The sequence below is a fragment of the Gekko japonicus genome, unplaced genomic scaffold, assembly GCF_001447785.1.
Source record: "Gekko japonicus isolate JY-2015 unplaced genomic scaffold, Gekko_japonicus_V1.1 scaffold522, whole genome shotgun sequence".
In the NCBI taxonomy this organism is placed as follows: Eukaryota; Metazoa; Chordata; class Lepidosauria; order Squamata; family Gekkonidae; genus Gekko; species Gekko japonicus.
The window spans coordinates 48,818-63,064 of NW_015169790.1; the positions used below are offsets into that span (position 1 = coordinate 48,818).

At 43.7% G+C, this 14,247-nt stretch overlaps 1 protein-coding gene across 1 annotated transcript in view; it reads right to left on the reverse strand.

Moving 5' to 3' along the window:
• Window positions 1-276: 276 nt before the first annotated feature.
• Window positions 277-14,247, reverse strand: part of SRGAP2 (SLIT-ROBO Rho GTPase activating protein 2) — a 298,501-nt gene continuing 284,530 nt past the window's right edge. Inside the window, exons 21-23 of the mRNA XM_015417019.1 lie at window positions 12,838-12,984; window positions 11,703-12,030; window positions 277-806 (exon numbers count right to left, since the gene is read on the reverse strand). Coding sequence (XP_015272505.1) covers window positions 426-806; window positions 11,703-12,030; window positions 12,838-12,984 — 856 coding nt within the window. The 3' untranslated portion in view covers window positions 277-425. The remainder of the gene's footprint in view (window positions 807-11,702; window positions 12,031-12,837; window positions 12,985-14,247) is intronic.

The following is a 14,247-nucleotide window of genomic DNA, read 5'->3' on the forward strand; positions in this document are numbered from 1 at the left end:
TGCAGTTTTCCCTGTAGTGCTTGAAACACAGAAATCCTTTCTACCAGCCTCCAAAACATAAGGATATACTGAAGACTTGTCTCAGTGGCCAGACACTTGACTGAAGTACTGGGAATTTACCTCAAAGAGACTAACCAGTTTTGCCTTCTCACTGATTCCACAGTGACCAGAGACAAGACTTCCTACATATTAGACTATCCAAAGTTGTGATGCTTTAGTATCACTGATGAAAGAAGTCTGAAGTAAAGATTAATTAGCTGAGGCTATGCTGCTGGGGGAACAACCCTGGCTATAGCAACTTTATAAACTAATCTTCAGCAGAAGTTTGATGCTAGTTAAATAAAGATGATAAAGTTTCCATAACTGGGTCCCCTCATCTGAAAACGAACAAACAAAAGAGATATATTCACAGTAGGACTTCAAGTTCAGACAGTACAGGACTTGTCAGTAGACTGTTGAGATGCTGAGGAAACTGCAGGGCTTGAGGTGGTTGTTTTGGGGAAAACCGCCGGCTTCGGTCTGGTTGCTGGAGGTTTGACCTGGGCAGCTATTTTGACAGATTTTGCTGGCCTGAAGGCGCAGGGAATATCACTCGCTGTACTGGCACTTCGCTGGAAAGCTGGTTCAGAGTCCTTGAGGATCTGAGTATGCAAAGGGCTAGAAGGCTCTGATGTGGGTGCCACAACCGGGGAGGTTTTCAGTGGCTCCAGGGTGTCAAGGACTACATCGGGTGTGTGTTTCACATTGCTTTGCCTCTCCAGCTCCCGCAGTTCATTCAGAGCAGAGTTCATAGTAGCTTCAATATCCTGCAGAAAGAGAAGTCAGAAGTGATTACAGGAGCTAGAAATCAGCTTGACTAATTCTCTGTGGGAAAATGTTGGGCAAAGCCATGGTTAGTCAGAAGGAGACTCCCTCTTGTCTTCAAAGGCACCAGGGAAAGCAATGGCATTTTGCTGCCCAAAGGAGCAGGGCCAATAGGTACAGAGCACTGGGAGGACAGTCTGGATAACGCTGCCTGAATAACTACACTGTTTGCCTGCAGTTACATGATTCGCTCTTCACACTATGAACCTTGTGATCTGTTGAAATTGCTGAAATCAGGTTCCACCTACACAGCGGGGAAACTGAAGAAGTTGAAGGAAACACATCTTTTTAGTATCTAGAACGGGCGTCTTTGCAAAGGCTGTTTGGAAAATGATATGACTATGTGGACTCCTATCAAATTCAACTGATTACATGGACTTTACATCTTATCTTCTAAGGAGGAAACATTGTATCTTATGCCTTATTAGAGTTATAGTATGCACTTAATTTTGTTGTTGTGACACCACCAACTTTATATTTGTTAAATACAGTTTATATTTTGGCAATTTCTGATGGTGTTTCTCATAGCGGAATTTGTATATCTGGGACTGCAGTTACATAAGGACACTTCTGGAATGAGTTCCCTCTCCCTTCAGAGCAGACGCATCTCAAGCTACCCTGTAAAATTTTGCTTTCTGACACACTTTCCAAATATGATTTTCCAGGTATCACAATCACCGTATTTCACTGGGAAAGCATGCATTATGGAAGGGATGATATGGCATGAAATTCTTTTTACAACAACATCACTCCTCTTCAAAAAACCACCAGGCTGTCCATCTCAGTCCCACTATTATTGTGTGATGTGGGCAATATGGGAAATTCTATGGACTTGCACCAGCCCCCTGTGGTTGTGTGAGACCACACATGACCTAACTGAACTCTCCATCTCCCAAACTTTAATTTTGGGATGGGGGAGCAGTATGTAATATGCAACCAATCTCCCACAGTTCATAGTTGCACATTAAATACTGTTTCCTCATCCCACCCCTAAGGTTAAGCAGATGAAGGGCTCAATGGGGTCATGTGTGGTCTCACAGAACCACACAGGTGGGCTGGGGCTGCACTGTCCTCACTATGTGAGCATCAGCAATGGAATGCTTTCTTTCAACCCTTCAGACTAAACTCAGTAAATTAAGGACCTTCTGTTTTTTTAAAAAGTGGGTTTTTAAAAGAAGAACTTACTGCAGTAGGACTGCTGGCTATATATGTGATGCTATGTGTATTATTTATTTATTTATTTATACCTTCGGCTTATATACCGCCTTGACCCCGAAGGGTCTCTGGGCGGTTTACATAGTGGTTCTAACCAACCAATTAACCTGACTAGGGCCACATTGTCTACAGGGTGGTGACTGCCTACCAGCACCCCGGGCTAGTTGTCATCTGGCTTCCTTCCGCAGCTTCAGATATTGGCATCCTGGTGCCCTTTCTGGAGCCGATCTTCCCTGAGCAGCTTAAAGATTGGTAGCCACAGCACTTGTGTCAGGAGCAAGTACCAATCAATCCCACTGTCCTCAAAGCAAAGGTCTGCATGTTACGTTACACGTAGCTTCCACTATGTTCATTGCGGCTTTGAAGATTAAATTCCTGATGGATGGCAGAAAACGGTGGCCTTCTGAGAGACAGTAACCCTTCCTTATCTAGGTCTTTGGCACAGAAGTCTGTTCTTCGGATACTGAAACACCATTAAAGAATGGAAACATCCCTCCTATACAGCCAACGAACAATACTCCCTTTAAACCTGAAGTGGGCACGTTAGTATGTTTCTATTCAAGGTATTCATATACCATGTCGATCAGCTTATTCTGTGGTGCTTTAAAAATCCTAACACATTTGGAAGATCTATGCAAAGTGCTTCCCCTGACACTCCCCTCTTCCTCTACATTAACGAGGAAGGAAATAATGCAAGAAACAAAGAGGTCTTGATAAGAGTAGGATCAATAATCAAGCTAGTATTTTTTCTTTGGCTGAGCTATAATCTACAAATTTCCTACAAGTGCAGCAATGGATGTGGCCTTGATTGGGGTGAAAGGATTCTTGGAAAGCTAAAATGATTTAGCTTTTCCATGACTCACAGCTTGGCTACATTTTGGTCTCCTCAGAGGCCCTTTTAAGGCTCACAGGGAGGTAAAACAGTCAAGGACAAAGAACTGAAAACAGCAACCTAATGCATCTAATCCCAGTCCGAAAACTTTTAAAACAAAATACAGATCTATTAAAGACATTGGTGTCAAATGGAAAATGATTATTTCACAGTGCTTGAAATGACACCTGATAGGACATAAAAAGGGAGCTCTGATTTAATGCAACCCATTTTTCTTTTATTGATTGTACTCCCCGTGGAAACAAGGAATTATATTCTGGCAGTAAGTGAAGAATGATTAAAAGCAGAGTTTAATTGAAAGACAAAGAGACCGATATATGCCATTCAAAGCACAGCAAGAGAAGATGCCAAGGTAATATAAACTACAAAGCACTCTCTCATATTGACAGGGCCTTATTGAAGAGATAAGGGCAAAAGTCAGCTCTTCAGCATTGGACACAGCAGACATAAAGGACTGGGCCATGCATTTGGGTTTTCTCCTTAGCTGTTCACTATAGCGGCATGTCTCCTGGCCAACATGGACAAAGGGCCTGAAATGCCCTGTAGAAAGCACAGCAACAGTTCCAAAATGCAACCACGTTTTCTCAAGATAAGCAATATCCGTACAATGTTCAGCTTACGTATTAGCAGTTTGTAAATTTTGTTCATATTAATGTACAAACTAGACAAGAAGAGTTAATTGGTCAGAACTATATGGTAATGAGCAAGTCCACAGAAGGAAATGTATACAGGAGAATATTTTTAAACTCTTGCCTGCTCATTAGAAAGTACAGACTTCTGGAGAAATGCCACTATTTTAGCTCTTCAAAGAATGATCTGTTAATATTTGGTGGGACTTTATTGGGTTTTATTCCAACATTTTATATGGTATCTTACTTTCTGGAATTACTGGTTATACTTTGTTTCAACAGTGTACTAAAACCTACCCTGAGCCATGATGAGATTAAAACAAGATAAATAGTGAAATGAAATCTAAAGTCTAAAAGGCTATCAACTGGGCCATGGCCAAGTACTAAATATAGAAGAGCTATAACTGCCTTCTTCTATGAGACCCCTTTTGGCATCTGACATCTTTGTGCTTTTTCTTCTTCCAAGAAAACAAGTTACGGTAGGCTGCCTAACTTTGTAATTTAAGATTTAAAGTGTTCCTGAAGATCCATCATATACTGAAAAGGAAAAGACTTTGACAAGTATGCAAATACATCTACAGTTGGGAAGGAAACCAAAAGCAAAAGTCTTCCCACTGTACTGAGGTAGTTATCTGCACTCTGGAAATGTATTTCAAGCCTGCGGCAGTCTGAAAAACTGACATGTTTGCTGAAATTGCTGTGTTCAACAGACAGGTTAAGATTTACTTATTTATTAAAACATTTATACCCTTGCCTTGCGGTTCAAGGTAGCTTACAATAATAGTTAAAATACATTTCCCGTTAAAATATCAAACCCTAAATCTCTCCCTCCCCCTCCCCCTCTAAAAGATGCCTGCCATTCAAACTCCCACAAAAGCCCTGGCAAACAGGCAGGCCTTGAAGCACCTCCTAAAGATCTCCAATAGGGGCCCCTTCGCCTCTTCAGGGAGCACATACCACAGAACAGGAGCAACAATGGAAAAGGCCGGAGCGCTGGTCAGTGCCAGATGGGCCACTCTAAGTGGAAGGATAGCTAACAAATGGCTGCCTGAAGACTGTAGCTGATGCAAAGGGACATATGCAAGATTACTTTTGTTTAGCAACATAAAATTATAGTTAGTATAACAGTTCCTGGTTGCAAAATCCTTGGGGAATAGTGGTCCATTATGTGAACAGAAATACAGAAATGGGCCTTTATTCTGCAAAGAGTTAATCAAGTGAAACTGAGTGTAATGATTCCCTGTTGAAGTCTATAGGGTACCTGAAACATATTTATATAGGCTTGTGTGCCCCTCTGGACTGATAGCACAAATGTTTGATTATATCAACCCTTCTGTGACAACTAGAGTTGCCAGCTCTGGTTGGAAAATACCTGAAGATGTTTGGGGTGGAGCCTGAAGGGGGCGGAGTTTGGGGCATAATGCATAGAGTCAAAGCAGCCATTTTCTCCTGGTGAACTTGATGTCCGTCACCTGGAAATTAGTTGTAATAGCAGGAGATCTCCAGCCACCACCTGGAGGTTGGCAACCCTACTGAGAACACTGCTCATGTCAGAAGGTGAAGAGAAGGGATCTTGCAGCTGAGTAGACATATCCAAACAAAAGGCTTCTTCATTGTGTGGGCTTTTATGCTAACTAGGCCTGAAAGTTTCAGCACTCACATCTGAGCACAGCTGTGTACACATCAATGCAACAACCCTATATTCCTGCCAACAGAAACCAACCCTGAGAACTGTTTTTTTTTTAAGGGTAATTCCTTATCACAGCTCGAAACTGTGAAGAACTGAAAAAAACAGTTAGGAAAACCACGAACAAACAGGACAGGTTGCTTTTGTTTAAATTGTGTTCTTTCGTGATCCTTCAACCCCTAGCCACAGTAAAGAAGTTCAATGAACTGGTGGGGGCTTTAAAACTCTGACACCAAGCACCCTGTTTTTCAAACACTCTAACCTTTGAGAGGCTTACTATGCTAACTGCTTTGGAACAGCAACACTTTCAGTAACAGACACCTGATTTCTGTAGAAACACAGCCATATACAATATTAATACTGTATGCTTTTCCATTTATGCTTGCCAAAAGCCTACATACATTTATCTCAAATGGCTTGCGTGAAACAAAGTTACATGCATGGTACCAAGTAAAAAAGCCCTAAAGGAAAGATAATTGTTTTACTGAAACCAAGGCAATAGTTCTGAAACTCTCTTGTTCCAATTGTTAGTTTCACAAAAGGGTCTACATTATAAATGGCAGAAACAGAAAAGTAGAAAAACAATACACATTTTAAAGCACATGTCTTTACATACACTGAACATCAACGTACATAATGCGGAGGATAAAAGAGACAGCTAATTACAGGAAGTGGAAGGAATTAATAAAATACAGAGGAAGCGTAATATAGCATATGATACAGGTTAAAATTGCACATTAAAGACTAATAAAAAGGTTCCATTTGGACTGCTGTTTTCTTTTGCTGCTACCAACTACTACAGCTACCCATCTGGAAGTATATGACACAGGCATTCTACATAGTCAATGGCCCCTTCTAACTTCCAGACCTGTGGATATTCTGAATCCCAACTCAGAGGCATGGTTGGGAGTCGAGAGACAAAGGAAGCTACTGGTAGGAGTTATCTGGCAGGACATCAGCAACCAGCAGCAGGGAAAATGGCCAGATCTCTCTCATTTTCAGTGCATTTGAAATCCATTTATGCTTCTTGTGATTAACTGGAAACATAACTCAGGTACTAGTATTCTACCACATTTGGAAGTGAAAGAACTGTTCTTTTAGGTAGATTCGGGTCGGTAGCCATGTTGTTCTGAAGCAAAAGAATAAAGCTTGAGTCCAGTGGCATCTTTAAGACCAATGAAGTTTAATTCTGGGTATAAGCTTTCGTGTGCATGCACACTTCCTCAGATACAAGATACAGATACAAAAGCTTATACCCAAAATTAAACTTTGCTGGTCTTCAAGGTGCCACTGGACTCAAGCTTTGTTCTGTTCTTTTAGGTGTCTCTCTTTCTTTGAACAATGTGTTTGATCCCACATTGGGCATGTAAATGCAGAAACACTCAAACGTCTCTAAAAGTTTAAGGCAGGGGTGTCGAACTCATTTGTTATGAGGGCTGGATCTGACATAAATGAGACCTTGTTGGGCCAGGCCATGTGTGTCATAAAATGTAACGCCAGGTAGCAGAGATATAAACTTTATAAAGGACAAAGACAAACACAATTAAAGATTTTTTAAAACTTTAAATAAAACATACTTAAAACACTAGCAATCTTGCAATATCTTGTCTATTTAATAGTCTTTGATAACTGACACCTCTGCTCTGAATTGCTGCATCAAAATATCTGTGCTGTAGCAATCTTGAGTATGCTGTTCAGGTGTATATCTGTAAGCTGCAAACCTACTTTTGATTTATTGACATTCATTACAGAAATCTCATGCTCATTGTTCCTGGCCTAGGACCCAGGGGAAAACATGAAATGGCTGGGCATTGCAAGCTTTTGTACAGTTTGGTGTAGTGGTTAAGTGTGCGGATGCTAATCTGGGAGAACCAGGGTTGATTCCCCACTCCTCCACTTGCAGCTGCTGAATGACCTTGGGCAAGCCATAGTTCTGTCAGAACTGTTCTCTCAAGGACAATTCTGGAAAGAGCTCTCTTAGCTTGCCTCACAGGGTGTCTGTTGTGGGGAGGGGAAGGGAAAGGAGTTTGTAAGCTGCTCTGAGACTCCGAGTGAAGGGCAGGGTATAAATCCAATCTCTTCTTCTTCTACATAAGTTGCTTCATGTGCTGGTCAAGAACATGGGAAGGCATCCTAATACAGACTGAGGGCCATGTGTTTGTCTACAAAACTATACTCTTCCCCATAGAAATAACTACAACTTCCTACAAAGGCAGTGAACTTGGTCTGGACTAGAGATGTGAAGGCCCGGAAAACCCCCGAAAAAATTCGAGAGAAAAAAACCCCGTTTTTTCCCCATTTTTTTCCTGAAGCCTTTTTGTTTTTTTCCCAAAAATTGGAAAAATTGAAAAAAGAAAAGAAAAGAAATTGATTATGGAACGTTTTATTTTAACATGATTAATAAAATATTTTAAGACGGGGTGTTCAAATATTTTCCAAATAGATTGATCTAATTTCTGTGCACTGAGGACAAGTAAGTCCTAGGTTATAAACTGAACTCTCCAATGCAAGAACAAGATGCATTTCTTCCTTTAGGAGGTGCGATTTTCAGAAGAAAATAAAAAAGTTTCAGTTTTGTTTTTGCATGTGGGTCGGTATTCTGTTTGTAATAATTGTTTGGATACACTATATTTTTAATATGCTAGTTGTGATAATTTCATGCCAAGTAAAAATGTCCATAGTCATATTTTATGTTCCTAAAGTAACAGAATGACTTTCAATCTAGAAAAGACAAAAGAAATGCTAATGTAGCATTTTTTTCAATTTTTCTGAAAATTTCCTTTTTTTCCTGGGAAAAAAAGGAAAAAAAAACCCGGGTTTTTTTCCGAACTTCAAAATTTCCGGAAATTTTACATCTCTAGTCTGGACACACACTCTCAGTCTAATCCACCTCACTAGCTTGTTATTCCTCCTCTAAAATAGTTCACATTGCTTTCTTACTAAGAAAGACTGGATCATAAGGGCATGAATACAGTGAACCCAGTTGTACCCAGGAGAGCCCTGGCATAAAGAGCCTAACAAACACACACACACTGTAGCAAGACACACACAAGCTCATACCTTGAACAAAACGTAGTTGGTCTTAAAGGTGCTTGGTATTTCTCCCATGCGATTGAGGCAGCCTAGCAAAGCAAGCTCTCCCTTGTTCCCTCCCTCCCTTAAGGGAGGAACTTAGCCAGTGGAAGGGGAGAAAGGCTGCCCTTTGTCTCCTGCAGCCTGCTCAGGAAGTGAGCTCTGGCTGTACTCCCCCCCCTGGGAGGAGGAGGGGGAGGAGCCTTAACCAGTTCTTTACCAGACTCTCTCAATTGCACAGGAGAGCCTTGCCTATCGATCTCTCCTATGACATTGAGAGAGAACTGATCTCTGTCACCTGAAGAGCAGTTGTAATTCTGAGTGATCTCCAGCTGTCACCTGGAGATTGGCAAAAATGGTTTCCCAGGAGGAAATGGCTGGGTTGGAGGGTGGAGTCCAGGCTCCACCCCTCAAATCTCCAGGAATTTCACAACCTGGAGTTGGCAACCCTATCTCCTTTCCAGCCAACCATCAGCCTATCTTTATCTGCCCCTCTGACTTCAGCTTTCCATCTCCTCCCCCCTCCCTGCAGCCTCTACCTAGGAAGAGTACAGTCTTTCTCCACAGTGGGGACCAAAGCAGCTCACATCATTCTCCTCTCCCCCTTTCGATCTGCACAACAATTCTGTGAGGTAGGTTAGGCTGAAAGTCTGTGAGTGGTCCGAAATAACCCACTCAGCTTGCACAGCAAGAATTTTGGTCTGGCAGATCCTGCTCTGAAGCACTAACTGCTACATCACACTGACTGTCATAGGGGGGTCACCTCAGCAGGTTATAATGACACAGAGTCCACTATTTTCTCCAGGGGAACTGATCTCTGCCACCTGAAGAGCAGTTGTAATTCTGTGTGATCTCTAGCCCTCACCTGGAGATTGGCAAAAATGGTTTCCCAGGAGGAAATGGCTGGTTTGGAGGGTGGAGTCCAGGCTCCACCCCTCAAATCTCCAGGAATTTCACAACCTGGAGTTGGCAACCCTATCTCCTTCCCAGCCAACCATCAACCTACCTTTATATGCCCCTCTGACTTCCGCTTTCCATTTCCCCCCTCCCTGCAGCCTCTACCTAGGAAAAGCACAGCCTTTCTACACAGAGGGAACCCAAGCAGAAGAGAAGCAACCTCAGCAGAGTGTAATGACACGGAGTCCATCTTGCAAAGCAGCTGTTTTCTCCAGGGAACTGATCTGTGCCATCTGGAGAACAGTTTTAATTTTGAGTGATCTCCAGCCCTCACCTGGAGATTGGCAGCAATGGTTCCCCAGGAGAAAATAACTGTTTTGAGGGTAGACTCTATGGCATTCTATTCAGCTGAGGCCTTTCCCCTTCCCAAACTGGCTTCTGTAGACTCCACCACAAAATGTCCAGAAATTTCCAAACCTGGATCTAGCAACCCTAGTCATGACTGGCCCCAATGTTTCCCACCAAGGCCAAAGTAGGCCTGGAATGGGCTTCCTGCCTTTGCCTTTTTACTGACAGAACCAAGCTTGGTTGCCTAGCAACAGCCACTGAGGGAAAAGTTAGTCCCACAGGAGCCAAGCAGGAGAAGCATCTTTTCAGGAGAAACAGCCTTTTTGTCAGTTTATTCTGTCAGGGAAGTGGCTAGGCTGGCAGTGGGTGGGGGAGAGGAACAAAGCCAGCACCCAGCCCATGGCACGTGAGTACTCCTGAGTGGAGTTGGTGGGCCAATGGCTGATGGAGCTCACAGCACAGCCAATATGTTGGGCTTTTATAGATATAGGATTTTTTTTTTTGATTTAAAGTTTTTTATTTTTCATTTAACAATTAAAACATATTAGCGTAACAATTTGCATCAGATAAGCATGTCTCCAAAAATTTTATAACTTGTGTAAACAATTGTTACTCAACCTTTCGAGTAACCTACAATCAGTCCGCTGTAAGCTTTTCGTAAAATAAGAACAGTAAACGTTTATAACATGTACTTAGCGACATTCAATAAGTAAAACAGTTGTCCAAATACAGAGTATGTAAGATAAACATCCTATATAAAGACTTTATATTCACAAAAAGAGATGCATAGGGAAAAATAGACTGCAAAAGATGGTATTAAAGTAAATCAAATTCATTCTGCATAATGGGACCACTCACCGCTCTTGTCTTGTATTTTGGTTCGTTATGTCAACTTTTACCGTAACCGCGTCCATCAGGTAGTGATTCCAGAGTTTACGGTACCAGACCTCGATGGACGGTTTTTTGAGGTCTTTCCAAGAGTTGGCTATCGTTGTTTTAGCTGCGTCTAGCATAGCGTCAATGGTGTCTTTGTGAATCCTTCCCTCGAGGTCTTTTGGCCAGCTATTTAAAAAGAGGATTTCCGGCGTGCAAGGTATTTTGACCTGCGTGATGGCCTCTATAGTCCCAGAACATCTTAATTTTGCTGCATCTCCACCAACGGTGGGCATAGTCCCCCACCTGGTCACAGCCTTTCCAGCCTTTTTGAGAAGCTTCGGGGTGTATGTGTGAGATTTTCTTGGGGGTAGTGTACCACCGTGTCATGATTTTAAAATTTTGCCACCTTATTGCTATAGAGGAGGTTGAAAAGCTAGTAGACCTCCAATAGTTTGACCACATTTCTTCAGTAAGGTTTTGTGAGCAGTCCTCCTGCCAAGCACCTTGGTATCGGAGATTAGGTGTACAAGATTCCAGGTTTAATAGTGAGTATAATTTGGAAATCAGGCCCTTGTTTGTTCCTTCGGAGTCTCTGAGTAAGCATTCTAGTTTGGTTTGTGGTTGTTGCATTATGTGTGTGATGTTTATAGAGGTAAGGAGGTGAGACATTTGCAAATAGAGAAACCAGGGGATGTTTTGTCCTAAATTCTGTTCCAACATTGCCTTGCTTTTTATCCCTTTTTTGTCAGAGATGTCTAGTAGGCGGGTTATATTTTTATTTTTCCACTGATTTAATGAGTTGGGATCGTTGCCGGGCTGGAACCAATCTTGGTTATGAAACGAGGCATATCTGGATATCTTAGGTAGAAGAGTTTTAGTATGAGTTTTCCAACTATGTAATGCTGGGTATATAGTCTCAATTTTGTTCCTCATTGTTTGGGGAATGGGTTTGTTAGATATAGGATTTTTAAAAATCACAAACTGAATGTCTGGAACTGAATTTGAAATTAAAAATGAAAGTTAACTAATTCCTTGTATGCCCCCAGCTTACATAAAACTTCATATGTTGCCAAAATTAATAGACACACACACACAGAGAAGATTTTGCTAATGTTTCAGCACTGGGTGAATGTCCAGACAATACTTAAGCATAACGTTCACACAGAGAAGTGAGGGGTATTTATCTGCTTCTATGAAAGGCTAGCCTAAAATCTTTCCTTACCTGTGCAATGACTTCAGGGTCCATGGGTCGATGATTGTTAAAGCTCTTTGACCTTCCTGCAGTCACATTTTTCCGGATGTGGGGGCTTTCTATCCTGTTCTTTAGAGAAGCATGTCGGCTGAGGGAGTTGAGGCTACCATGGCCACTGATAGAGCATGTCTCTGGTATCTCCTTTGGAAGACTTTGGCTCATAATGGGTTGCGAGGAAGGGCGAGAACTAGCCACAGCTCCTGGCGGGCCTGGCTCTCCCAGTGAGCTAGACAGTCCATGACTATCACTTTGACGGAAAGCTCTTCGTATGCTGCCAGACTCAGGTCTCTTTCTTTGCCTATAATCATAAAAAAGGCACACACAGCACCACAACACAAACAATAATCCCAGAAAAGCAATGGGAGGTAATTAAGTCACTCAATAAGCATTCTGAAGTAAATTCACTCTACTCGTAATAACTTGGTTGATTTAACAGCAACCACAATTATCTCAAAAGTGTTTTACTTGGTTATGAAGCAAATGCTTCAAGAAAAATTGTACTCTTGACCTGGACTTCAGTCACAATAGAAGTATTCTGTACATTTGCTGGAGTAAAATATGACATGGGACGTCTTTAAAATGTGAGCTGGATGAACCATTGGCCTAACACATCAAGATACTTCAGAAAACCATTGCTAATTTTAATCTTGGTACCACATGGTTGCAAATAATGATAGCAAGGAATTCAGTCATTTGAGGGGAGAGGGATAGATGGGCATGATTTTGCAATTCTGAGAAAAATAAAATACTAGATAGGAACTAGTTCTATACTGAAAATCTATAGCATTATGCTCTTATCAAGGGGTAACAGAAAATAAGAGACTGGAAATAATGCAGACATATTGGCAAGAGTTCTTTCCCTTAAGATCAGTTGAGACCACAATGGAAAATGATCAGAGGAGATGGTAAATTCCCAAGTAAGGAACAGCCTAAAATATATATAAACCAGATACACCATTAATTGTTTTAAGGTATAACTGAAGAACACAGTAGTTGTATATGAAAATGATACTGCCCTCCCCAGTATATTTCTAACAGATACATTTCGCCTTTCAACAGAAGACTGTACTTTGTATAAAACGGAAAAGCAGATGGTGACTCTTACTTATTGATATTTGCAAGATAAATATCTGCAACATGGCTACCACTTGGGCAGTTGGAACCAGCTCTGGCTGTCACTTTTTCTTCAGGCGGCTCAGAATTTACTTCCACTTCAGATTTGGGGCTTGATCTTTCTGAAGTGCCATCCTCCCTAGGAAAGAAGGAAGGTCACAACCTTAAAACCTTGTGTCTTGTCTTCACCACACACCACTGTCACATTTTCTTTACACTGCAAGAAATCCTTATACTAATAGCCAAGTTGCCCCCTCCGTGCGGATATCTATATCTGCACTTTGGGGGCACTTGGGGGGCAGGGGGAGGTTTGTGCACACGTGGGGCAGTTCCCACGTGTGCACAAAAATAAAAAAAGTTGAAAAAAATTTCGGGGGGATGTTTAAATCCCCCCGAACGTGCAAGAGTGTTCCGTGCGCATGCGCATGAATACCTGGGTTCCCTGCGCAGAAAAGGAAACGAACTGCCTGATGACGCGCCAGCGCCCCCCCCGCAGCGGCCCCCTGGGCCCGAGCCGTCCCCTCCCCGGAGGCAGAAGGCGCAACCCCGCCGCCCCACGACGGCAGCGCCTCTGCGCATACATAGAGAGAGCCGCCCGCGGGCTTACCTGGCCCGAGGATAACTGCCCACCGGCGTTCGCCATCCCGCTGTTGCTACGGGAATGAGGGCGGGCGGGCGCGGCGGGGCCAACATCCGCCCTCCTCTTCGGCTGCTGGCACGGGCGAGGCGGAGGCGACTCCGCCTCCCCGCCCTCTCCTTAGGGGTGGGGGGGGAGGAAGGACACGCATGCGCCGTTGGCCCTGCGCGGCGTCGGGGCGCCTCCATCCGGCGGCGCGGGCTGGGGCAGGGAGCGTGTGTGGGGCCCCGGGAGCGGCTCTGGGCCGGGGGGAGCACTCCTTCCGTGCGGTTGCCAGCTTCCGGCTGGGAGGCTACCTGGAGCCCGGGAAGGAGAGGCCCCCTTCATCCCCCGTCGAGCCGCGGGTTCTAAGGTCGTGGTGGAGCCCGCCGCCGCCCAGAGCCTCCGTTCCCTCCAGGTTGGACTGATCTCCGTCCCCTGGGGGGAGGTCAGTTGTGCGCCCAGGAGATCTCCGGCCTGGAGGCTGAGGGCGCCGAAAGCCAGCGAAAACCCCGAGAGAAGTTGTTCGGGCGCTGGAGCATGCAGACTGACCGTCCAGCCAGAGTCCCGTTAAAGAGAAGCGAAAGCCGCCTCTGACGCCCCTTCCCCTTGCTCCTTTGGCTGCTGCAGCATCACCGCAGCGGCAGCGACCCCTGAGAAGCCCATGTCCTGCGGTGGTGCTCAGAGTTGGGACAGGGTGATCAGCCAGCCCATCCAACAGGCTCTTGCCTGCAATGCTCTGCTGTAGACAGGGCGCCACCACCTCCCCAACTCTGCCCACCGCTG